Here is a 26,962-nt window from a genome sequence, read left to right on the forward strand (position 1 = left end):
ACTCTGGAGTAATTGTGTTGATTGGTCACCCCTCTTGGCTGGAGGAGCTGATGGATTGTGCAAGAAAGCCATCAGCGTGTTCAGAAAGAGAGAGAGAGAGAAAGGGAGAGATCCATGAGATGTGGGCAGATTTTCCACTGGGAAAGCAGACACAATGGAATTCAGAGAGATGAGATAGTGGGAAGAAGAGAGAGAGTGAAAAATAGAAACCGAGAGAAAGGGAAGGGAAGGAGAAACTATGTAATCTGCTCCTATATTGGAGGCTATCTTAGAGCAGTGTTCTTGGCAGAATAAAAATATTACGTGATTTGGAAAAATAAGAAGTAGTCTTTTAAAGCCTTTTCTAAGCCTTATATTAAGTGAGATACATTTGTATTACAGCTGTTGAAGTTTTGACAAACAGCTGATTTACTACTGCCCTTTGTTATTGTGCCCTAATAAATATCAGCAAAACAATTCAGATACATTTTCTATCAATAGTTTGGCACGTCAACTTCTATAGACTATTATCTTAACGCACACATTAGGAGTTTAACCACACACTAGGCCTCCCGAGTGGTGCAGTGGCCTACCGAGTGGTGCAGTGGCCTCCCGAGTGGTGCAGAGGTCTAAGGCACTGCATTGCAGTGCTAGAGGCATCACTACAGACCCTGGTTCGTTCCCAAGCTGTGTCACAACTGGACGTGATCGGGTGTCCCATAAGGCGGCGCACTTTTTGCCCAGCATGGTCTGGGCTAGAGGGGGGTAGGCCATCATTTTAAATAAGAATTTGATCTTAACGGACTTGCCTACTTTAATAAAGGTTAAATAAACAAAAACACTCCCACCATCACTGTCCTCTATCGTTGCAAATGTATATTTCATCTCATGTCTCACAGACTGCAACAAAAGAGCGCTCTCTCTTCCCACAGGAGCAGGAGTCGTAGTTATTGATTGACAGTATGTTTGTAATATATCAGAAAATCCCACAATTTCCATGGTTGTCCAACTTCGCAGACAGTCTATTTCCTTGCCGCCATTGTGTTCTATCCTCCAGCTGATTCCAATAAGCACGTGTCACGGAGTGGAGACAGAAGATGTACGTTTCGTTAGCTGCCAGATGCAGTGCCTTGAATGGGACAACTGTGTGGAAAATTGTGTCTGATCCTCTGGTAGACTGCCGTTGTTGAACTTTCATTTCTAACAATCGGACCGTCAATTGTTGGTTCAAACTGAAGAGACACTAGAAACACCAGTTGACAAACACTAATTCAGACAGGTGATATGTGAAATACCGTAACTTTGCAATGACGGAATAATAGCAATGTATAGAATTCATAAAATTGGATGGTTCACCTTCACTTTTAAAACATTCAAACCAGAAATACATGAAGTACCTCCACAAAATACCCTGTAATTTGACCTGCTAGGTGGTGTCACGGTAAATCACCTCCCCACCACTTTCATCAGAACCCTCCCTCCCATGTTGTAATCAGTAGCCTCCCTTGCTCTGCATGTGACCTGTGGGGAATCACACTAAATCCGGTCCCGCACTGAATTCCTGTATGGCTTTAACAGAGGCCTGTTGCTCTGAATTACAATGGCCTTGCTGCCTCTGTGCTCTCCTCTGAACCTGCTGTAGAGTAGTAGCACTCGGCTGAGTTCAAAGTGACCATCCATCTTCTCTCTATCTCTCCTGGTCATTCTCCATTTCTCTCCCTCTCTCTCCATCTTTATCCCTCTGTCTCTCTCTCAATCTCCAACACTCTAGGAGTCTCACACATCCCTGTTTAGTCTGTGTGTATATTCCCTGGCTGTTGGTCTGTCTCTCTCCCTCTCTATGGTTCAGTTTGTACCAGATCTCTCACTGGCCTGTCCTCCTTGGCTTGGTTGCTGTGTGCTTCCTCTTTTCATGGACTGATCAGAACTCACATACAGGGCGTAGGGGGTAGGAGTGGATTGGAGAGGGTTCAACAGGGTTTAAAAACTCTGTTGAAACCAGGAAATCCCCCAGTAAAAAATAAGAACTTCGGTGCTTTCATTAATCTGTTTGCTCTGCCATCATATTTAGCCTCACATTGAAGTGTTTTACAATTCTTTTTTTCAGGACAACCAGGGCTATGAGTAGAACACAAAACAATTTGACGTAAACGGTTGCATTCGTGAGTTGTACTGGCAAAGGTCAACGAACAAAAGTATCCACCAAGTAAAAATGAATGAATATCCAACCAGTCAGTGACAACTGTGCGGAGTTTGAGACAGCAACTTTGTGAGCTTAAAGACACTATGTCCTGGGATTTCCTATGATCTTCTATGTAGACGACTCTTAAGTGGCTTGTGAGCGTCATTATAGCAAAACAGATGTACAAAATACACGTGTGTGTTCGTGAGAGTCTCAGCTTTTCATAGTCGGGTGATAGTTTGTAGCGCAAACCGTTACAGACGTTTTTGTAAGAAGAACCGTTATTGGGATCCACCCTCGTCTCACAAACAGAGGAGAGGACCTTGGCTTAGTGGTGACTGCACAAACAGTTCTGGTCAGGGAAGACTCCTTTTCCTGTGGGTTGTTGGGAGGAATGTACGACTACACGTATACCATGGACAGGATGCATATTCATAAATAAAGGCGCATGGCACACGTACGCACACACATGCACACGGACACACACACACACACACACACTTTCCATAACTTTTTCTCATGAACCTTGACTCATGCTCCGTTAAGCAGTGAGAGGGCTCATGGCCTTGATTTGATTCACAGTATTGTGACTGAATCAGGATCTTTCTGGAGCTGCAGAAACAGGAAAAAACATCCAGATAAAAACTGCAGGGGGACAAGCCAGAGGCCAAAGGACAGAAGCCTCCAACATACCCTAAAGTACATGTCTATAGTACATACCCTACAGTACATGTCTATAGTAGACGGCATTCCCAGCCGCGTCCTCAGAGCATGCGCAGACCAGCTGGCTGGTGTGTTTACGGACATATTCAATCAATCCTTAGCCCAGTCTGCTGTTCCCACATGCTTCAAGAGGGCCACCATTGTTCCTGTTCCCAAGAAAGCTAAGGTAACTGAGCTAAACGACTACCGCCCCGTAGCACTCACTTCCGTCATCATGAAGTGCTTTGAGAGACTAGTCAAGGACCATATCACCTCCACCCTACCGGACACCCTAGACCCACTCCAATTTGCTTACCGACCCAATAGGTCCACAGACGACGCAATCGCAACCACACTGCACACTGCCCTAACCCATCTGGACAAGAGGAATACCTATGTGAGAATGCTGTTCATCGACTACAGCTCAGCATTCAACACCATAGTACCCTCCAAACTCGTCATCAAGCTCGAGACCCTGGGCCTCGACCCCGCCCTGTGCAACTGGGTCCTGGACTTCCTGACGGGCCGCCCCCAGGTGGTGAGGGTAGGTAACAACATCTCCACCCCGCTGATCCTCAACACTGGGGCCCCACAAGGGTGCGTTCTGAGCCCTCTCCTGTACTCCCTGTTCACCCACGACTGCGTGGCCATGCACGCCTCCAACTCAATCATCAAGTTTGCGGACGACACTACAGTGGTAGGCTTGATTACCAACAACGACGAGACGGCCTACAGGGAGGAGGTGAGGGCCCTCGGAGTGTGGTGTCAGGAAAATAACCTCACACTCAACGTCAACAAAACAAAGGAGATGATTGTGGACTTCAGGAAACAGCAGAGGGAGCTCCCCCCTATCCACATCGACGGGTCAGTAGTGGAGAAGGTGGAAAGTTTTAAGTTCCTCGGTGTACACATCACGGACAAACTGAATTGGTCCACCCACACAGACAGCGTTGTGAAGAAGGCGCAGCAGCGCCTCTTCAACCTCAGGAGGCTGAAGAAATTCGGCTTGTCACCAAAAGCACTCACAAACTTCTACAAATGCACAATCGAGAGCATCCTGTCGGGCTGTATCACCGCCTGGTACGGCAACTGCTCCGCACACAACCGTAAGGCTCTCCAGAGGGTAGTGAGGTCGGCAGAACGCATCACCCGGGGCAAACTACCTGCCCTCCAGGACACCTACACCACCCGATGTCACAGGAAGGCCATAAAGATCATCAAGGACAACAACCACCCAAGCCACTACCTGTTCACCCCGCTATCATCCAGAAGGCGAGGTCAGTACAGGTGCATCCAAGCAGGGACCGAGAGACTGAAAAACAGCTTCTATCTCAAGGCCATCAGACTGTTAAACAGCCACCACTAACATTTAGCGGCCGCTGCCAACAAACTGACTCAGCTCCAGCCACCTTAAAAATGGGAATTGATGGAAATTATGTAAAAATGTACCACCAGCCACTTTAAACAATGCCACCTAATATAATGTTTACATACCCTACATTACACATCTCTTATGTATATGTATATACTGTACTCTATATCATCTACTGCATCTTGCCATCTTATGTAATACATGGACCACTAGCCACTTTAAACTATGCCACTTTATGTTTACATACCCTACAGTACTCATCTCATAGGTATATACCGTACTCTATACCATCTACTGCACCTTGCCTATGCCGTCTGTACCATCACTCATTCATATATCTTTATGTACATATTCTTTATCCCTTTACACTTGCGTGTATAAGGTAGTAGTTGCGGAATTGTTAGGTTAGATTACTTGTTGTTATTACTGCATTGTCGGAACTAGAAGCACAAGCATTTCGCTACACTCGCATTAACATCTGCTAACCATGTGTATGTGACTAATAAATTTGATTTGATTTGATTTGATTTTATAGTACATACCCTACAGTACATGTCTATAGTACATACCCTACAGTACATGTCCATGGCTTGTACGCCTACAGTTGATATGTGAATAATTCAAGTAATGCATTTACTTCTTCCTGATTCCATTAGTGTTTGATACTGTTCAAAATGGTAATCTTCAAGCCCGTCTTTCACCACCCTTTCCAGCAGGCATCACGTCTTCTGTTCCCTGATCCCTGCTTAGCTCAGCGAATGATGCGTATGGCCAGTATATCATTACGCCCCCATGGTCAAAGTTTGGATTTATAGTAGGGAGGATGATCGGATCCTAGATCTGTGCCTAAAGGTGACTTCTGCTAAACATTTACCAGCCAACATTTTGCACGGATTCACTCTTCAAGTCACTGCTGTTAGTGTCCTCTCATGGGGGTTTTCTCAGCATCGACCCTGTCCATGTTTTCATGTCCCTGGTTTACAGGGTTGGGGTCAACTTGGAACTTCTGAATTTCATTCAATTCAAACAATGAATTTGAATTGAATACCAGTTGGCCACACTCCACGGGAGGCAGAATTTGAATTCAATTTGAATTGAAGGAAATATAATTGTATTTAAAGGAATTTAAAAAAAATATTCACTGAGACGTGAACCTTAAAAGTCTAATTCATTTGACAAATATTTTATCAAAACGATTTTGCCACTTATTAATACAAAGAATACACATACCATTTCAAATGTTAGTTTGATTGTAACTCAAAGATTTCAAACTATATTTTTCTCTGTAGTGTTTGATCTAATGCATTCTAGGAAACATGTTTTATATATATTTATATACAGCACCAGTCAAAAGTTAGGACACACCTACCCATTCAAGGATTTACACTGTAGAAAAATAGTAAAGACATCACAACAATGAAATAAAACATAAAGAATCATGTAGTAAATAGATGGGATGGCGTATCGCTCCACAATGCTGTGGTAGCCATGCTGGTTAAGTGTGCCTTGAATTCTAAATAAATCACAGACAGTGTCACCAGCAAAGCACCCCCACACCATCACACCTCCTTCTCCATGCTTCACGGTGGGAACCACACATGCGGAGATCATCCGTTCACCTACTCTGCGACTCACATGAAATAGTACCCGCAAAACACCAGTCTCAACATCAACAGTGAAGAGGCGACTCCGGGATGCTGGCCTTCTAGGCAGAGTTCCTCTGTCCAGCGTCTGTGTTCTTTTGCCCATCTTAATATTTAATTTTTATTGGCCAGTCTGAGATATGGCTTTTTATTTGCAACTCTGGAGTCGCCTCTTCACTGTTGACGTTGAGACTGGTGTTTTGCGGGTACTATTTAATGAAGCTGCCAGTTGAGGAATTGTGAGAAGTCTGTTTCTCAAACTAGACACTCTAATGTACTTGTCCTCTTGCTCAGTTGTGCACCGGGGCCTCCCACTCCTCTTTCTATTCTGGTTAGAGCCAGTTAGCGCTGTTCTGTGAAGGAAGTAGTACACAGCGTTGTACGAGATCTTCAGTTTCTTGGCAATTTCTCGCATGGAATAGCCATCATTTCTCAGAACAAGAATAGACTGACGGGTTTCAGAAGAAAGTTCTTTGTTTCTGGTCATTTTGAGCCTGTAATCAAACCCACAAATGCTGATTCTCCAGATACTCAACTAGTCTAAAGAAGGCCAGTTTTATTGTTTCTTTGTTTCTCCCCCGGCTTAGCCAGGGCTTAGACTCTTATGGGTTAATTGGTTATAATATGGATAAGCTATTGAAACTGTGGACCAGCCAGCGCCACACCTGTTTTTCCCTTAGTCAAGTATGGCTGTAGTGTTTATTCATCATCAATAGTGATCAGGGATATTCTGTATCCCATAGATATGCACAGTGCATTCGAAAAGTATTCAGACCCCTTGACTTTTTCAAAATGTTGTTACGTTACAGCCTTATTCTAAAATTGATTTAAAAAACTAAAATCTCATCAATCTATGCACAATACCCCATAATGACGAAGCAAAAACAGGTCTTTAGACATTTTTGCAAATGTTTTCAAAATAAAAAACATAAATACTTTATTTACATAAGTATTCAGAACCTTTGCTATGAGACTCTAAATTTAGCTCAGGTGCATCCTTTTCCCATTGATCATCCTTGAGATGTTTCTACAACTTGATTAGAGTCTACCTCAAATCAAATCAAATTAAATTGTATTGGTCACATACACATGGTTGGCAGATGTTAATGCGTGTCAAGCGAAATGCTTGTGTTTCTAGTTCCAACAGTGCAGTAATATCTAACAAGTAATCTAACAAATTCACAATGACTACCTTATACACCCAAATGTAAAGGGATGAATAAGAATATGTACATATAAATATATGGATGAGTTATGGCCGTGCGGCATAGGCAAGATGCAGTAGACGGTATAGAATAGAGTGTATACATATGAGATGAGTAATGTAGGATGTGTAGACATTATTAAAGTGGCATTATTTAAAGTGACTAGTGATACCTTTATTAAGTCCATTTAATAAAGTGGCCAAAGATTTGAGTCTGAATGTTAGCAGCAGCCACTCTATGTTAGTGATGGCTGTTTAACAGTCTGATGGCCTTGAGATAGAAGCTGTTTTTCAGTCTCTCGGTCCCAGCTTTGATGCACCTGTACTGACCTCGCCTTCTGGATGATAGCGGGGCGAACAGACAGTGGCTCGGGTGGTTGTTGTCCTTGATGATCTTTTTGGCCTTCCTGTGACATCGGGTGCTGTAGGTGTCCTGGAGGGCAGGTAGATTGCCCCCGGTGATGCGTTGTGCAGACCGCACTACCCTCTGGAGAGCCTTGCGGTTGTGGGCGGAGCAGTTGCCGTACCAGGCGGTGATACAGCCTGCTCTCGATTGTGCATCTGTTAAAGTTTGTGAGTGTTTTAGGTGACAAGCCAAATTTCTTCAGTTTCCTGAGGTTGAAGTTGCGCTGTTGTGCTTTCTGTGTCTGTGTGGTTGGACCATTTCAGTTTGTCCATGATGTGTACGCTGAGGAACTTAAAACTTTCCACCTTCTCCACTACTGTCCCGCCGATGTGGATGGGAGGATGAAGTCCACAGCTTTTCTTGCTGTTTGGGGTTTTAGGCTGGGTTTCTGTACAGCACTTTGAGATATCAGCTGATGTAAGAAGGGCTTTATAATTTTTTTTGATTTTATTTGAATTTGATTTGATCTCCTTTGTTTTGTTGACATTGAGTGAGAGGTTATTTTCCTGACACCACACTCTGAGGGCCCTCACTTACCGTCTCAGCGTTGTTGATAATCAAGCCTACGTAGTGTCGTCTGTAAACTTGATGATTGAGTTGGCCACGCGGTCATGGGTGAACAGGGAGTACAGGAGAGGGCTGAGAACGCACCCTTGTGGGGCCCCAGTGTTGAAGATCAGCGGGTTGGAGATGTTTTTTCCTACCCTCACCACCTGGCCGTCAGAAAGTCCAGGAACCAGTTGCACATGGCGGGGTCGAGACCGAGGGTCTTGAGCTTAATGACGGGTTTGGAGGGTACTATGGAGTTAAATGCTGAGCTGTAGTCAACAGCTGAGCTGTAGTCAGTGCTATGGGGCGATAGTCATTTAGTTCAGTTACCTTAGCTTTCTTGGGAACAGGAACAGTGGTGGCCATCTTGAAGCATGTGGGCACAGCAGACTGGGATAGGGATTGATTGAATATGTCCGTAAACACACCAGCCAGCTGGTCCGTGCATGCTCTGTGGTAAATTCAATTGATTGAACATGATTTGGAAAGGCACACCTGTCTATATAAAGTCCCACAATTGACAGTGCATGTCAGAGCAAAAACCAAGCCATGAGGTTGAAAGAATTGTCCGTAGAGTTCCGAGACAGGATTGTGTCAAAGCACAGGTCTGGGGAAGGGTGTCAAACAATTCTGTAGCATTGAAGGTCCTCAAGAACACAGTGGCCTCCATAATTTTTAAATGGAAGATGTTTGGAACCACCAAGACTCTTCTTAGAGCTGGCCGCACGACCAAACTGAGTAATAGGAGGTAACCAAGAACCCGATGGTCACTCTGACAGAGCTCCAGAGTTCGTCTGTGGAGATGGAAGAACCTTCCAGAAGGACAACCATCTCTGCAGCACTCCACCAATCAGGCTTTTTTAGTAGAGTGGCCAGACGGAAGCCACTCCTCAGTAAAAGGCACATGAAAGCCCGCTTGGAGTTTGCCAAAAGGCACCTAAAACACTCTCAGACCATGATAGAACTCTTTGATGATAGAACTCTTTGGCCTGAATGCCAAACTTCCTGTCTGGAGGAAACCTGGCACTATCGTTATGGTGAAGCATGGTGTTGGCAGCATCATGCTGAGGGATGTTTATCAGCAGCAGGGACTGGGAGACTAGTCAGGATCGAGCACTCAGGACCTCAGACTGGAGTGAAGATTCACCTTCCAACAGGACAACGACCCTAAGCACCCAGCCAAGACAACGCAGGAGTGGCTTCGGGACAAGTCTCTGAATCTCCTTGAGTGGCCCAGCTAGAACCCGGACTTGAACACGATCAAATATCTCTGGAGAGACCTGCATTTTTTTAAATATATATACTATATACATTTTCAAAAAAGTTTAAAAAAACTGTATTTTCTTCATCATTATGGGGTATTGTGTGTAGATTGATGACGAAAAAATACAATTGAATCAATTTTAGAATAAGGCTGTACCGTAACAAAATGTGGAAAAAGTCAAGAGGTCTGAATAAATTCAGAATGCACTGTACCTTTAATGTCTATTGTTTAGTGTCTGTCCATATGGTCTCATTCATTGTGAATATTTTTTTTTTTAAAGGCTAATCTGATCCTAGATCATCACTCCTACTCTGAGACGCTTTGTGAATACTGGACCAGTCCTCTGAGGCGTTTACGCTCCCAAACCCGTGTGCTCCTAGTCCCCCTGATCCCTGATGATGAGTTATTATTAGGAGGGGGAGGGAAATTCCGACCATGTCTCTGGGGGACCCTGTCCTGTCCACACTGGGAGTAGACACTGTAAATCCACATAGGACTGAGTGTACACAAACACACACACACACATATGCACAGACACGCACTCTAATACAAACACACACGCACACACAAACACACATGCACAGATACACTCTTTGAAAAAAAGGTGCTATCTAGAACCTAAAAGGGTTATTTGGCTGTCCCCATAGGATAACCTTTGAAGAACCCTTTTTGGTTCCAGGTAGAGCCATTTTGAGTTCCATGTAGTGGGTTCTACAGGGAACCAAAAATAGTTCTACAGTACATGGAACCAAAAAAGGGTTCAATCTGGGTTTCTACTTCAGAGTGTAGTGGGAGTGGATGTGGGTTGTCTTTGATTATCCTCTCTAGTGGACAGTGTTGACGTGTGGAAGGGGGAAGTGGAGAGAGGAGTGAGGCCTTTCAGCAGGAGTGGAAGAGCACAGGGCAGATAACCAGCGGTACCTTTACCTTAGAAAGAGCCCGCAAAGAGTTGAGGCACACCCAGTCAATCTTTCCATGAGAACGTTCTACTGCTCTACGTACGCAAGCATTGACCTCCTTCTTTTTACCAGGTAAGTTGACTGAGAACACATTCTCGTTTACAGCAACAACCTGGGGAATAGTTACATTGGAGAGGAATGGAATGAATGAACCAATTGGAATCTGGGGCTGATTAGGTGGCCATGATGATATGAGGGCCAGATTGGGAATTTAACCAGGACACTGGGGTTAACACCCCTACTCTTACGATAAGTACCATGGGATCTTTAGTGACCACAGAGAGTCACGACACCGTTTAACGTCCCATCCAAAAGATGGCACCCTACACATGACCCCAATCACTTCATTGGGATATTTTTTTTAGACCAGAGGAAAGACTGCCTATTGCTGGCCCTCCTACACCCCTTCCTGTAGCATCTGGGCTCCCATCCAGGGACTGAGCAGGACCAACCCTGGTTAGCTTCAGAGGTAAGCCAACAGTGGGATGCGGGGTGGAATGCTGCTGGCTACAGTTACCTTAATGGCAGCAAAAAGAGCTCAAATGGGTAATTCCGCTCTACCTTAAAGTTACTATAGAAGATATAGATTATACTATAGGCTACCAAACCTCTTAAGGATCCGCCCCTTTTCCCCCCCATCCCCCCCCCCCATAGGCTACCATTAAAAGACAGAACTCTATGGGTCACTCAGGAAGATGTGACGGGAATGAGAGTGCATTGAAAGGCTTGTCTTGTTCTTCAGGAGGAGTACTGTTGCCCCATATACACGGCAGAAGTAGCCGCCTCCTGCTTTTGGTAGTCAAAGTCAGGGAAGATACCAAAAAGATGTCCGGGAGGCTTTCACAACTTAGCAGAGCAAAGTTAACAGCTCAATACTGTTCTACATACTCATTATATTTATAACGGCAGAGTTACGGCAGTGTTGAGTGTTAAATGGCCTCAGGGTGTGCAATAGATAGGCTAGAAATGTAGAATAGAAGGTTCTTTTGTATTGTTCTGTTTTGGATTGGATCAATGATCAACTACTGTATGTATGTCATCATGGGGGCACAGTAGAGCAAGTCAAACAAAACATATTTCAATAACTGGAATAGCCGTGTGTCAACAGATACCAAATGACGCCATTGGTGAGTCTTTTTTAACAGTCTAACAAATGAATTTAATATACACCATCACATGAAATCCATTATTATTTTACATAGGCAAACATTATGAAACTAAGAAAATGTATTGCAAAGTAACAGAATAGCATATTTGATCTTTTACAATGTTATTAGGCTGCGCTTAGAAGCCCAAAGACTATACTGCCCCCGTGCTCACGCGTCGAATGCATGGAAGGGTGGTTATTCTACAAAAAGGTGTTATTAAACAATAAGGCCCAAGGGGGTGTGGTATATGGCCAATATACCACGGCTAAGGGCTGTTCTTATACACAACGCAATGTGGAGTGCCTGGACATAGCCCTTAGCTGTGGTATATTGGCCATATATCACAAACCCCCGAGGAGCCTTATTGCTATTCTAAACTGGTTACCAACGTAATTAGAGCAGTGAAACTAAATGTTTTGTCATACCCATGGTATACGGTCTGATATACCATGGATGTTAGCCAATCAGAATTCAGGGCCAAAACCACCCAGTTTATAATTAAGCAATAAAGCCTGAGGGGTGTGCTATATGGCCAATATACCACGGCTAAGTGCTGTTCTTAAGCACGATGCAACGCTGAGTGCCTGGATACAGCCCTTAGCCGTGGTATATTGGCAATGTACCACAAACCCCAGAGGTGCCTTAGGCACAATGTGAAGCAGAGTGCCTGGATACAACCCATAAGCCAAAGCCAAATGGCTTTATACCACAAACCCCTGAGGTGCCTTATTGCTTAACATTAGCCAGCTAGAGATCTTTAGCTAGCTTATGATCATTCTGACATTTGTATGAATTGTAATTCTTATTATTTCATGTTTTAGGGAGTCCTGAGCAAAACAGCAAACCAGGCTGTCATCTTGAAAAACCCAGGAATATAAAGAATCTACTGTAGCTTAAGCATTTACTGCAAATTGAATGTACAATTTTGTAAGCTTGCCATGATGGTGATTGAAAAATATTTCAGTCAATCACTTGTCGTTGTTCTTTATTACAGTAACCTTAACATTAGAGATTGAAGGCATTTGCCATTAAATGCAGCTGAAGTAATGTAACTATTTTCTTACTTATTGAGCTCCACAGTGGAAGTGTCATAATACCCATACAACCTAGCTGTCAAACAGGGAAATGGTTCCAATCATTTTCCCACCATACATTTTTCCCATAGGGGATTTTAGTGACGTTTTGATAACCATGTAAATCTCTCTCGGACAAGATGACTTTTATAAATATATTCTGCTCTGTTTAATCGGCGATTAAAAAAATTGAATTATTATCAAAGTAAACATCATGCAAAACCACAAATCCGTGCAAGGTCCTGCACGTCATCTATAGCTGACACCTTTGCTAACAGGTATTAGCTTAGGTGTCAATTTAAAACTTGCACAAGACAGTTCACAGAACTGTCCATTTAATGAAATGTAGACAATTTCTTCATTAATACCTTTGTTTTTAATGTGTATGTGAATAACTCACGTCGGAAAGTTTGGTAAAGTTCAAGCATAATCCTTTACTCAGGTATAACGCGACATCCTAATTAGACACTCGTAATGCACCTGTTTATATATCCTAGATAGGTGCCCCACTAGCGCCATCTCTGGGTTGGCATTATACCCATTATCTTCACAACATTTAGCTAACATTAGATCCAGAGATTCGTACCTCTGCCTCGATTCGGCGATCTCATCCAGATCATCATGGCATTTGTAGTTCTTTACAATAGCCACAATAGCAGCTAATTAGCATTTCATTTTTGGGGGAGTAAATACAGGGCGGATATATTGATTAAAAGTCACCTTGTCCTAGAGAGATTTACACAGATATCAAAATGTCACACCAGGGTAAGCCTACACAAAACCCTTATTTAGATTTTCTTAAATACCCTATGGGAATAATGAACGGTGGAAATACGATTGGAATCCTTTCCGTGTTTGACTGCTTGGTGTTATGGGTATTATGACTCATACTGTGGTACTCTATAGTGTAATGGAAGATAAAAAGACCTGTGTGCCTATGGATTTGAGCTATGTAGCCAATCTGTGTATGGACCCTAAAACGTTTGGTTTAAATATTAGTTCAGAACACTGGTTTTAATTGCTTCCACTGGTTAATCATTCAACCCCAAGATATCGAAGAAAATAGGAAGTGTGACTGTTACATGTCAAACTGCTATTATGGAATGAATCCTGCTTCACTACTGCTCCACGTTGAACCACAGTCAAAGGATGGGTACATTACGGACACATTGTTATTTTGTAGTTCTCGTTTGTTGCTCATACGTTATGTATTAGTTGCATGAGCAATATAAGGTAAGCTATTACTGCAGCCGATACGGGCATTGGGGAAAACACCAGGCTCGTTGTCAATGAATTGCTTGGTAGGATATCTTTTGACGGCTTCTGTCGTGCAGGACTATGATAATGTAGTGACGTCCCATTTCCTAGGGTTACATACTGTATCTCTCCCTAGCACTAGTTGCTCCGTTTTCTCTGCTTTTGAGGCACTGAGCCCATTAAACTGGTCCGCACTTTCTTGATAAGTTTAGCACGCCCATGTCATCAGATAAGACCTTATGTGCCTCTGCTACTCTGTCATAGCCTATCTAAGAGTTGTACCTCTTCAATGTCATTATGTCTATTTTTCATCCCTTGATGCTGCTCAAATGGACTTATAGCCTTTTCTCACTCAACTGGCTGCTCTCTCGAGAAGCTCAAGGGGTAGACCTCGTTTTACGTATGTTTTCACTCGGCATGATGATGTGTGCTCTGTAACAATAAAAATGCACTATATTGAGTACATAATGTATACATGACACATTGCAAAAATATTTGGCATATTATGCATAAAGCTGACACAATGTAATCAGTGGGTATGGTGGCCATTGGCTCAACTTACCCCAAGGCAAACATTTTGACTATATTAGCCCAAACAGCTACAAGGATCCACTTTCATGCTAGGTTTTGGACCTCATATTGTAGCTTATAGAGACCCCAACTGATGTACAAAACAATCTTAAAACTATCTACAGTACACTGGTTTAGATACAATCTTTATTAAAAAAAATCTGTTTTTTGGACCTTACCACTTTTCCCATGTGGTTTCTTCCTTCATATAGATTCCATGAAATGATGATCTCTTCTTAAATATTTGGTCACATGATTCATTTTGTGTATGGTTCACTAAACTAACGCTTTTGGCTCAATTTACCCCACTCTCCCCTACCTACATGATGAAACCACATAATCCACTGAAATCGACATACAACACCTTAAACCTCGTGATATGGATATAGAGCATGGATGAACAGTTGCAGAAGGAACTGACCCCGCGGGCTCTCTATCCTCGTCTATGACCCATGACCCATGACCCGTGAAGACAGAAAAAACATTAAGTCTTCTCTTTTATCAGTGAGATTACCACGGGAAATGAAGACATTCCATCAGTGGGTTTACTGCAACCTCACACTGCACTGAACAGGCCAACTGTGGACTATATTACCCAGTTAACAACACCATTCTAGTCCCTTTACTAAAGAAGCATGAAAATTGGCACACAAGTCATTTTTTATACGGAATTGAAGAAAAGCCGATACAGAGCCGTGTGGCGTAGGTGCTGGCCTGTTTACAAATGTGACGGATTTAACTATTCTGAGTCATCACAGAGTCAGTTAGGCTCTTTTATGGTCTCCCTCCCCCTCATAAGATGTTCTTGTTTGCCATCATGTTTGCCAACAAGGTACTGCAATGGTACTTCTAGCACGAACAAAGGTTTTGTTAAGAGATCTTCTGTTTTCCCCTCATCTCGCTCCTTCTATGGTGCTTTGGATATACCGCCATCTAGTGGTTATAAGTGGTAATAAAGGTGGCAGCAGAAACTAGACCAAACTACTGTATGAAGAGAAAAACCATTGGGCACACCACGTCATTCAAACGTGGACAGTTGAGGCATCGATCAATGAGATTACAGCCTATATTGACCCACTCAAAAAGACAGCCAAAAGTTAGTTGAAATTCCAATGTGTTCTCACTATGCTTTCAACCTTCTATGAGCACAACCAAGTTCCAATGGAAAAACAATGTCAGATATTTGGTTTAGTTGTCACCCAAATGTCTTATCACTGCACTTTCAACCATTTAAAAGCTCATCAAAGTTCAAATGGGAATACAATTTCAGATATTTTGTTTATTTAAACAACAGATTCATGTTTTATCACTGTTCTTTATCTAATAGCAGAACCAAGTGACCTGGATTGCAGTTGAGATTACATTAAAAGTACATAGTGCAAGTGATCAATGTCGTTCAAGATTCTGCTCATATTGTTCGGGCAATTGTGAATATCGCCACAGACCTGCGATAACCTATGCATGCACTCTTGAAAGTGCGCGCTTTATATGACACTTAAGAAGACATTGTTACCGTAACCTCAAAATGTGGCCATGGATGTGTTACTCATTTTAAGGTTGAATGTTACATTAGTTTGTAATCTTAAACCAATTTGGGGGGGGGGGGGGTTTACGGTAACATATATTTTTTTACAGTAATTAACAGGTAACTGGCTGCCAGTAAGTTATTGTAAAAACAACAGGATTGTTTTTACAGTGTATTTACTGTATTACAAAAGTAATATTGACTTGTGTTTGTTTGACAACGCAACTAAATATCAATATTTCAAGGAGATGTGTCTACTGCTTGGGTAGTTCCATCTGAGAGACTGGCTTAATCCCGTTCTTTCACTCTCTATTTTTAGTTGAGTTGGAGATGTGAATCCAACATATAAATTATTCGCTAGTCGACAAGTTAATAAGCTATTTCATGTATTTCAAAAGTGATATTAAATTGTGTTTGGTTGACAACACAACCAAATATCAACATCCGTGCCACTGACGTATTCTGGCTTTAATTCCAGTTTCTCTACAAAATAATAATTAATAAATTGGATTCTCCATCTGAACCAAAAAATCTAAGTTAAAGAATAAGACTAAATGCACTGCTAATAAAGTTTGATTTGATTTAGTCCTATTCTTTAATCCAAGCAGAATATACTTCTCAGAAAATATTTTTTCCTCGGCCTACACGTATTGTGTATTTTTAGTAGAATCCTGGGCTGAATTGAAACAATAGCTGTTGATGACTTTTCAAATGCTATATGGGCCTAAATAGTATCATCGATGATGTATAACTGATCAAGTATGGTCACATTTCATATGCTCTGTTAAACCTACCCTTTGAATTGACACTCAACAGTCATTCTCATGATAGCACATTGGTAATAATCAGTGGGCTTAGTTAAAACCCTGGATGGGAGACCGAAGGGTAGCTGTAGATATATGAAGGGTAGCTGTCGATAGATACATTCTTCAGTAGGAGGTGCTGCCCAGCCTATAGTTTTTTTTCTTCGAATATTGAATATAACGTTGAGGAATATAACATCAAAGATCTGATGTTGTTTTAAAGGTTCACCTATGTTAAATTTGGTTACCACGATGATGGCATAATCCTGTGGTTGAAATTTTACCTTCGTGACAACAATTTATGTTGATGACTTTTTGCAAATCTGATGTATTTTCCTCATAGATTCCATGTCACAATACGTTGACAAGAGATGTTGAAAGAACTTTGATTCAAGCCGTTTTTTCTCTCAGAGATATTCTAGGAGAACTTGACCACGTCATAGAGCTGCACCTGATTAACTGTATGGTGTTGCTATGTGGTCAAGTTTCCTACACAACACATGAAAGAAGAAACCAAAGTTAAACCGAGAGAAGAAGGAGAGGGAATTTTGTACGTAAAGACTTTCACTTCTGATATTTGAAGTATTTGGATCTTTGGTTAAAAAAAATTGCATTCACGTCGGCACTAATTTCAGACTGACAAACAATTTTCCATGTTTAGATCATGAAAGTTTCAGGATAAAGAGATCCATTGACCGTGGAATATGAACCAATTGTACTACATTATCTATGGATGTAATATTTCATCATCATTCTTTATCAGACACTGTTTCTATGGTCCCATGTACCACTTTTCCAGACCATGTTTTCAGATTTGACATTACTGTACACTCACCGGCCATTTTATTAGGTACACCTGTCTAGTACTGGGTAGGACCACCTTTTGCCTCCACAACAGCCTGAATTATTCACGTGTTGTACGTTAAGACATGCACTTCTGCACACCACTGTTTTAAACGGCTGTTATTTGAGCATTTGTGGCCTTTCTGTTAGCTTGAATGAGTCTGGACATTCTCCTCAGACCTCTCTCATTAACAAGATGTTTTTTCCCACAGAACTCCCGCTCACTGAATGTGTTTTGTTTATCGCACCATTCTCTGTAAACTGTAGATACTGTAGTGCGTAAAAATCCCAAGAGGGCAGCTGTTTCTGAGATGCTGGAACCACCATGTGTGGCACCAACAATCATACCACGGTTGCTTAGATTACGCATCTTGCCCGTTCTAATGTTTGGTCGAACAACAACTAAAGCTCTCTACTCTATATACTCTATATATTGAGTTGCAGGCAGCCACATGATTTGCTGTTCGAAGGAGCAGGCTATTTGCGTTTAACACACAGGTGTACCTTATAAAGTGAGGGTATATTACCCAGCGTATGTATGCAGGCCCTTGTAATTGATTTTCCAATACTGCCAACTCGTTACTGATGATTGATATATAGTGAAATGAGTGGTATCCACCTACAGCAACATAGCGATAACATGGAGCCGGCAGGTGATCCAGGTCACAATAGAGGTCAACCAGTGGGAGGAGGAAGATGTGGTGGTCAAAGGAATCCGAGCAATAGTTGTAGACCATGTCGTAAATCACGGCATGACAATGACTGAGGCAGCTACTATGATTCAACCAAACCTCAGAAGATCAACCGTGGCCTCAATCATCAGAACTTTCCGCAATGAGAAACGGTCGTTGCATGCGCGGTCATTGAAGTCTTCAGCATGCACTAAACATTGGGCTACTCTCAATTGTCAAATGACTGTATACTGCATGCCAATGTGTACCACAGAGTAGGTGATGTGACTAAATGTGCTCTAACTGTAATTTTCCCTGCAGAATTGAGACTAGGCCAAATAGGGGAGGCAGAGTCAAAATTCTGACTGACCAACAAGAGTGGGATGTGGTCAATTTGGTTCGGGCCAGAAATGATATTCACCTTACAGAAATTTGGCAGCACATCTTGGACAATGACGACATGTTCAACAATGTGGAAGCCATAAGTTTGCCGACTATTGCACGCATGCTGAAAAGGCACCAGGTGTCTCTAAAACAGCTAAACCATGTGCCTTTTGAAAGAAATGCAAACAGAATAAAGCAACTGAGGACTGAGTATGTTCAGGTATGTTCAGATGCCTGTGGTGAAAAATTCCCCCAAAATTCTACATCATTGTAATTCTCTTTCCAAAATGTATTTTTAAAGGGTAATGGAGCTGAATGCTGACGAAAACCATCACAAATTCCTCTTTTTGGATGAGGCAGGCTTCAACCTGGGCAAGACAAGGAGGAGAGGTCGGAATTTCATTGGCCATCCAAGTACCTGGACAACTTGGGGCCAACATCACCATGTGTGCAGCTATTTCGGAAGATGGTGTGGTGGGACACAGACCTCGTATTGGATCATATAATGCAGCTCTCCTTGTAACCTTCCTCGATGAGCTAAATCAGGTCTGTAGAGCTGATGGCGTGACCTATGGCATTGTGTGGGATAATGTCAGGTTCCAACATGCTCAAATAGTGCAAGCATGGTTTCAGGCCCATCCACAATTTACCACCCTGTACTTATCCCCATACTCTCCTTTCCTTAACCCGACTGAGGAATTTTTCTCCCCATGGAGGTGGACGGTATATGATAGGCGCCCTCACGAACAAGCCACCCTTCTCCTGGCCATGGATGTCGCATGCAATGACATCACGGCAGACCAGTGTCAGGTCTGGATTCGCCATGCCCGAAGATTCTTCCCAAGATGTTTGGCTAATGAAAACATCCATTGTGATGTGGATGAGAACCTGTGGCCAAATCCACAAGACAGGGTTGATGGAAATATAGAAATACAGTAATCAATCCTTTTTTTTGCTTTTTACAGTAAGTCAGGTGAGGAACACTGCAGTTGACATTTTACAGTAGTTTTTTTTATTTTTCGTAGGTAATTATTTTTGCTTTAATTCAAAGAAACCTACGTTGTAGGTCTCTTTCATCAATACATTTCAGATTTTGTTCAATGATTCCACTGTGTCTGTAGTATTCTCTCTACTAGTCCTTTTACAGTGATGTATTTACGTGTAGTACCATAATGTAACATGTATCACATATTTTGTACTACAATATTTAATGATTGTACAAACAACTACACATTGACACTATCGGTATCTTGTGTGTGGGTGATCTAAATTAATGTTCCTATGGTATTTCTTGATAAATTAGTTATTTGAACCAATGATTCTGCAAGTGCAAGGTTTCTTTAAATATATGAACATTACAAGCCTATGTTACAAGTGATGACCGTTTTGTGTCTAGAGTTTTGAAAAATTACCACAAAGTTCTGAAATTGGTGCCAAAGTGATTGTAAAAAACGGTATTTCTCCAAGGGCTTCAGTAGAATATAATGGAAAATACATATCCATTTGTAGCACATGGTTTGCTGCAGAGCAGGGACCCTAAAGCGGGTTAGGGGCTAAGTAGCTTGCTCAAGCAGTGGGTAGCACCTTGGTACATTGATTTGTCTGGATGGGGTGCCTTCTAGGCATCTAGGCTCCCCCCAGTAACACCCCTTTAGATCTACACCTTCACTATACCCCAACCCTAACCCTACCCTAAACTTGCTTGCAGCATGTCCTTGAGTAACATCCACTGTCCAAATGTTGAAATGACATCTGTCGATGCAGCGTCTTTGCTCCTAAACATTGGAGTAAACAATTTTGTGGTGTCAACCGTGTTTCACGAGGAACCAAAACCACTGAAAAGGAAACAGGCCCGGAACGCGACCCTGCTGCAACCAACACAACTGATGATGTGTGCAGATTAAGTACACTGTGTCACCTGATTTATGTGTGTGTGTGGCGTGTGGTGTGTGTGCGTGTGTGTGTGACAGTGCAGTAGGGGTTTAATTGTGAGACAACAGTGCAGTCATGTGTTGTGCATTTCAATTGTTGAGCAGAGCCTGTTGAAGGTGCAGACACGCTCATGGACTCATACAGCTCCTGTTGCTGGCTAGTGCTCTACCTTTTCTTTGGTGAGATCATCATCTTAGTAGTCTGATAAACAGTCCAATAAAACCACACAAAAAAAAGCACGTTTTTGGTAAGACTCCTTTGATATAATCTCTTTCTCCATTGTAGGCGGTGGTTCTACAGTACCCATCCAAGGCTATGTCGGTGACGTTGTGACCCTAACATGTAAGTATGACGCCCGGCATTATGGTACGCTCTCTGTCTGCTGGGGTCGTGGTCACATCCCCAAAAGCGGCTGTGACAATGAGGTCCTCAGGACGGAGGGAGTCAAAGTGACCCACAGGGCTTCGGTCCGGTACAATCTCCAGGGTGATCTGAGGGCAGGGGATGTCTCTCTGACCATCACCCAAGCACAGGTGAAGGATTCTGGGTTATACGGCTGCCGTGTGGATATACCTGGATGGTTCAATGACCAGAAACACCATCTGGCACTCGTCATCAAGCCCGGTGAGCGAAAAAATTGTGCATTTAAGCCATTTAGTCATTTAGACAGTCATTTCATTAGATCAAATTAAGATTAGTTAAAAGGTTTGCTGAAAACTTTCTGTAGAGCAGGGAAGGCTATCTATGCAATGTCAACAAGACTATCTTGACCATCATCTATACTTATCTAGTGGGGGGTAAGCTGAGCTACCCTTGTTTCTTGGAAACCATACACAAAATGTATCAAATATTTAGGCAGAGGTCATCATTTCATGGAGTATGTGATTGAAGAAACCCGATGGGAAAAAAAATAAGTCCAAAAAAACACATCTTCACCTAATTTTATGATATCATTGTTAATTTGTTTTATATATATTTCCCTTGACGGAGTGATGCTGAATGTAAAAAAAAATGCTCAACGTACCTCTTCTCTACCTCTTCTCTACGTCAAATTCAATCAGTCCATTTGAATCTATTTCAGCTCCTGAAACCACCCCTGAACCGTGGATCCCTAGAGAGCGCACAACAGTTGGCTACCCTAAAGGTACTACGTTTACAATCGCTATTAGTTTGGGTTAAATGCAGAGGTGGAAAAAGTACCCAATTTTCATACTTGAATAAAAGTCAAGATACCTTAATTAATTATTTGGTTATTTGCTATTCATTAGAAAAGTTCGAAGCCTAAAAAACAAGTTTAAAACTTCTTCAGGGTTGGTGGGTCCCCTGTGGGATGGTTGAGCTAACGTAGGCTACTGCGATCAGCATGAGGTTGTCAATAACAAGAACATTTCCCAGGACATAGACATATTTGATATGGGCTGAAAGCTTAAATTCCTGTTAATCTAACTGCACTGTCCAATTTACAGTAGCTATTACAGTGAAAGAATGCCATGCTATTGCTTGAGGAGAGTGCACAATTTGGGCAGTATTGATACAACATTTTGAACAGAAATGCAATGGTTAATTAGATCAAATTGAGATTAGTTAAAAGGTTTACTGAAAACTTTCTGTAGAGCAGGGAAGGCTATCTATGCAATGTCAATAAGACTATCTTGACCATCATCTATATTTCTTGGAAACCATATACAAAATGTATCATGTGACCAAATATTTAGGAAGAGGTCATCATTTCATGGAGTATGTGATTGAAGAAACCACATGGAAAAAGATAGGTCCAAAAAAACACGTCTTCACCAAATTAATTTCTTGTGTTAGAGGTTTCATGATATCTTTGTTAATTTTTCTATATATATTTCCCTTGACGGAGTGATGCTGAATGTAAAAAAAAAAATGCTCAACGTACCCCACTCTTCTCTACGTCAAATTCAATCAGTCCATTTGAATCTATTTCAGCTCCTGAAACAACCCCTGAACCGTGGACCCCTAGAGAGAGCACAACAGTTGCCTACACAAAAGGTACTACGTTTACAATCGCTATTAGTTTGTGTTAAATGCAGAGGTGGAAAAAGTACCCAATTTTCATACTTGAGTGAAAGTAAAGATACCTTAAAACTTCTTCAGGGTTAGTGGGTCCCCTGCGGGACGTTTGAGCTAACGTAGGCTAATGCGATTAGCATGAGGTTGTAAATAGCAAGAACATTTCCCAGGACATAGACATATCTGACATTGGCAGAAAGCTTAAATTCTTGTTAATCCAATTTACAGTAGCTATTACAGTGAAAGAATACAATGCTATTGTATGAGGAGAGTGCACAATTTGGGCAGTATTGATACAACAGTTTGAACAGAAATGCAATGGTTTATTGGATCAGACTAAAACTTTGCGCATACACTGCTTCCATCTGGTGGCCAATATCTAAATTGCACCTGGGCTGGAATAATATCTTGCATTTCAAAGATGATGGTGCAAAAAAATACAAAAAAACGGTTGTTTTTTCTTTGTATTATCTTTTACCAGATCTAATGTGTTATATTCTCCTACATTCCTTTCACATTTCCACAAACTTCAAAGTGTTTCCTTTAAATGGTACCAAGAAAATGCATATTCTTGCTTCAGGGCCTGAGCTACAGGCAGTTAGATTTGGGTATGTCATTATATGCGAAAATTGAAAAAAACATTGGTGGTGCATATTTTTTTTTTTTACGGATAGCCAGCGGCATGCTCCAACACAGACTTAAGCAGTACTTTCAAGTATTTTTACTTAAGTACTTTACACCACTGGTTGAATGCAATGTTGATCTCTGTTAAAATCGTTACGCAAATAAAACATTTTTTTTTACATTGAACCTTTATTTAACTTGGCAAGTCAGTTAAGTACAAATTCTTATTTACAATGACGGCCTACACCGGCCAAACCCGGACAACTCTAGGCCAATTGTGCGCCGCCCTATGGGACTCCCAATCAAGGCTGGTTGTGATACAGCCTGGATGCCATGATGATGCCATGTTGATGCAAATGGATTATGTTGATACATTACCTTAAGTAGAAGTAACTAGGAAACAATGTCCAATGCCCAACCAGTTTATGTGTGGCGGGATTATTTAACGACTGTATCAGGAACACTTCCAATAACTGCTGTCTCGTCTACTTGTCAGAGCAAACCACAACAATGCAGACAACAATGGGTTCATCAGGTAAAATCAAATCGCCCACTCTATTATATTACATCCTGTATCACTTTACAAGGCACCATCTAGAAAGATCTAATAAAGGGAATTAATCCTGTTTTTAATGGCCCTTTTTAAAGATCTCTCTAATAACTCGGATAACTGTGTTGTCTCCAGTACCTCCAGACCCTCCCACAGTGGCAATCCGAGAAATATCAGCCAGGTCCATCTCTGTATTGTGGAGCACTGGCTCTGATGGAAACACCCCCATCACAGCTTTCCACCTGGAATGCAAGAGCCAATCAGGTAAAATAACAGAAACAACAAGACTTCCTAATAGCTTGAATGAATGGGTGCTACCAATAGTACAATTTGAATGTTTACTCACTCTGTATTACTTCTTCGTCATTTTTGCTGAAACAGACTCCTGGGTAGATGGAGTACGAGGCAGCAATATTCTGCCTTGGGAGAGAGAGACCGCTGTCAATGACCTGCGACCCTTTTACACCTACAACATTCGCATGTTCACCAAGAACAACATGGGCTTGAGTAAACCCAGCAATGAGCTCACCGTCACCACTAAGGAAGCAGGTATATCCCCTGATCAAACAAGGCTAAATCTCAAACGCGATTGACCGACAGTAATTATATCAATCCGCCTCTCACTATCTCTGTCACCTCTATGTCACTTCGAGCTAAGTAAATGTCATAATTTGTAAAGTATCTGAAAAAAGATGTCCTCCCTCTAGCCCCTGATGGTCCCCCACAGGATGTGAAGCTTGAAGCCCTTTCTTCCCACAACATCAGAGTAACATGGAGGGTACCTTGCTCTTTTTACCAATTTTTTCCAGCCCAACATTTACATGCCACAATTTATTGATATTTTTTGTGATTCAATTGTCTTGTCCTCTTCCCCGTGCTGGCCCCTGAGTTGTCCCTCCAGAACGGGATGATCCTGGGCTACCAGCTCCGCTACAGTGAGTACAGTCCCCGGGAACGGCTTCCTGTCAGGGTGGTGCATCTGATGGACCGATCAGAGAGCTTCACCATGAACAACCTGCAGGAGGCGACAAAGTACAGTGTGACGCTGCACACCATCAACAGTGCAGGCCTGGGGCCGTCTTCACAGGAGCTCGTCTGCTCCACTCTGACTAATGGTGAGGAGAGGTTTTCAATGGTTAGCTTTTGTGACGTGAAGTGGAATTACGACTTGCCCCACAGTTGTTAGAGTAAGGAACAACTCAAGCAACAACAGAACTTCAGACAGGTGATAACCCGACTCCAACAATTTATTGGGAGAGATTTTAACTATGAGAAAATGAAACTGCAGTTGAATATAGGCCACTTTCCACTAGGTGCTATTGATCATGTTTACCTGTAATGTCTTTCAAGAACATTCAACCTCAACCATTGCGACAACAACATCTTCAGCTGAGACATGGCTGCTTATCACTGACAGTCCCACTCAAGGTAGGCTATTGTGTTACTTTTCACGGTGCATAATTATACAACCCAAAGCACAACTCTTCAATTCCTCAAAATAGTAAGCACATATTCACTTCCCCTAACAACAGACTGACCAGCTTCTCATCTCGTTGTCCTGTTTCCTGTACCATATAGGTCAGAGAGTAGACGACTTCTCAACTACTAGTCCACTAAGTAACTCTACTACTGACCCAGCATTGAGTAAAAAAGTGTGTTCACATTTCTGTATTGTGTATTTGGATACTTAAAATGTGCATTGTTGACAGTATTATTAGTACCAAACTAATAACTTGTGCTTTTATTACAGCTGGGTACCGAGGAACAGAGCGGTCATCTTGTTGCCATCCTAGTGCCAGTGCTGGTGCTGGGGCTGCTTGTTGTCATGGCGATCATATGGCAATTTAGGCGTGAGTAAGCCTACAGAATTATAGATTATCATATGGATCCCTTTTCAGATATTTTTGATTCTCTCCTAATCTATCCCTCCTCTCTTTTAGGTACCACATTGAAAAAAGGCAACTGGAAAATGTAAGCGGTACCTAAAGTAATAAATATCAATATCCCACTTTGTCATTTGATCTACGTATAGTTCTACACGTCCCTCCTCGGTACTACATTTTCTCATCTCTCCCTCATTCAGATTATGGAAGAACAACGACTTTATGTCCTTCGGGGACTCCGAGCCAGCACTATAGAGACCTCTGGGATGTTCGAATTCCAATCAAGATTATGCAGTGGTCACCGTGGGGTTAACATAAAGAGTAAGATGATATATATGATTTCAACTATGCCGTAGTGATAGGAAGTGTTACTAATCGACAGGGGCCTCCCACTGAATTGATATTGAAAGTGTTCTTATCTTACAATGAGATCAACTGCAATGTACACGATGTGACGTTTGTGCGCACATGTTAATAAATGCTTGCTTATAGCTCGCCTGACTCTTTTTTTTATGGGCTCATGCTCGGATACAGTCACTATAAACAATTTCATGGGTCCAGTCAATATCAACGATTTCATGGGTCCAGTTGCTATCAACAATTCCATGGATCTAGTTGCTATAAACAATTTCATGGGTCCAGTCGCTATCAACAATTTCATGGGTCAAGTCGCTGTCAACAATTTCATGGGTCCAGTCGCTATCAACGATTTCATGGGTCCAGTTGCTATCAACAATTTCATGGGTCCAGTCGCTATCAACAATTTCATGGGTCCAGTTGCTATCAACAATTTCATGGGTCTAGTTGCTATAAACAATTTCATAGGTCCAGTCGCTATCAACAATTTCATGGGTCTAGTTGCTGTCAACAAATTCATGGGTCTAGTTGCTATACACAATTTCATGGGTCCAGTCGCTATCAACAATTTCGGGAAACACTACAGCACATTTACAGCAATACTTCAATACAACATCCAGCCTGTCCCCACCAGGGGGGCAGAGACACACGGTTGTATAAGAGGGGACTTCGATTACATTCCAGTGCTCACTCAGCCCTCTATCTCTCAGAGCCTGCATGCATTTCTCCAGGGGCCGGCTCTGAGGCGCTGTAGCCCGCTGGATTTCCACCCATCTGTCCTATAAATCTCGCAATTGGTCTAATTAATGTGCTGAATGTGGAGATGTGTTACCTCTGTGGAGCCAGGCCCAGGCAGCAGCTGTTACTGAGGGAGTTCCCCACAAACGGGGGAGCGGAGGGGGGATACCCACCCAGGCCTCCCCCCACTCCCTTTGCGCCCCCCCCCCCCCCCCCCATATGCAGGGCCCACACAGTGGAGTTAGGATGGAGGGATGGATGGAAAGATGAACTGATGGACGGACGGATGAATGTCCTCAGTGACAGA

General features: G+C 42.3%; 1 protein-coding gene across 3 annotated transcripts; it reads left to right on the forward strand.

The window, feature by feature from the left end:
• The first annotated feature begins 20,494 nt into the window (after window positions 1-20,494).
• On the forward strand, window positions 20,495-26,051 carry LOC139574087 (T-cell immunoglobulin and mucin domain-containing protein 4-like). 3 transcript variants are annotated; one of them, XM_071398254.1, is made up of 14 exons: window positions 20,495-20,645; window positions 20,752-21,090; window positions 21,548-21,610; window positions 22,420-22,482; window positions 23,624-23,662; window positions 23,813-23,941; window positions 24,059-24,226; window positions 24,385-24,455; window positions 24,579-24,792; window positions 25,028-25,105; window positions 25,256-25,329; window positions 25,428-25,527; window positions 25,618-25,648; window positions 25,761-26,051. In XM_071398254.1, the coding sequence occupies exons 1-14, from the start codon at window positions 20,597-20,599 to the stop codon at window positions 25,813-25,815; spliced, it is 1,473 nt and encodes a 490-aa protein (XP_071254355.1). In that variant the 5' UTR covers window positions 20,495-20,596; the 3' UTR covers window positions 25,816-26,051. The 3 variants fall into 3 exon arrangements, with proteins under 3 accessions (XP_071254355.1, XP_071254354.1, XP_071254356.1); XM_071398253.1 differs by having other exon boundaries at window positions 24,385-24,454; window positions 24,557-24,792; XM_071398255.1 differs by lacking the exon at window positions 21,548-21,610 and having other exon boundaries at window positions 24,385-24,454; window positions 24,557-24,792.
• Window positions 26,052-26,962: the final 911 nt, after the last annotated feature.

This window comes from Salvelinus alpinus, chromosome 4 (genome assembly GCF_045679555.1).
Source record: "Salvelinus alpinus chromosome 4, SLU_Salpinus.1, whole genome shotgun sequence".
NCBI lineage: Eukaryota > Metazoa > Chordata > Actinopteri > Salmoniformes > Salmonidae > Salvelinus > Salvelinus alpinus.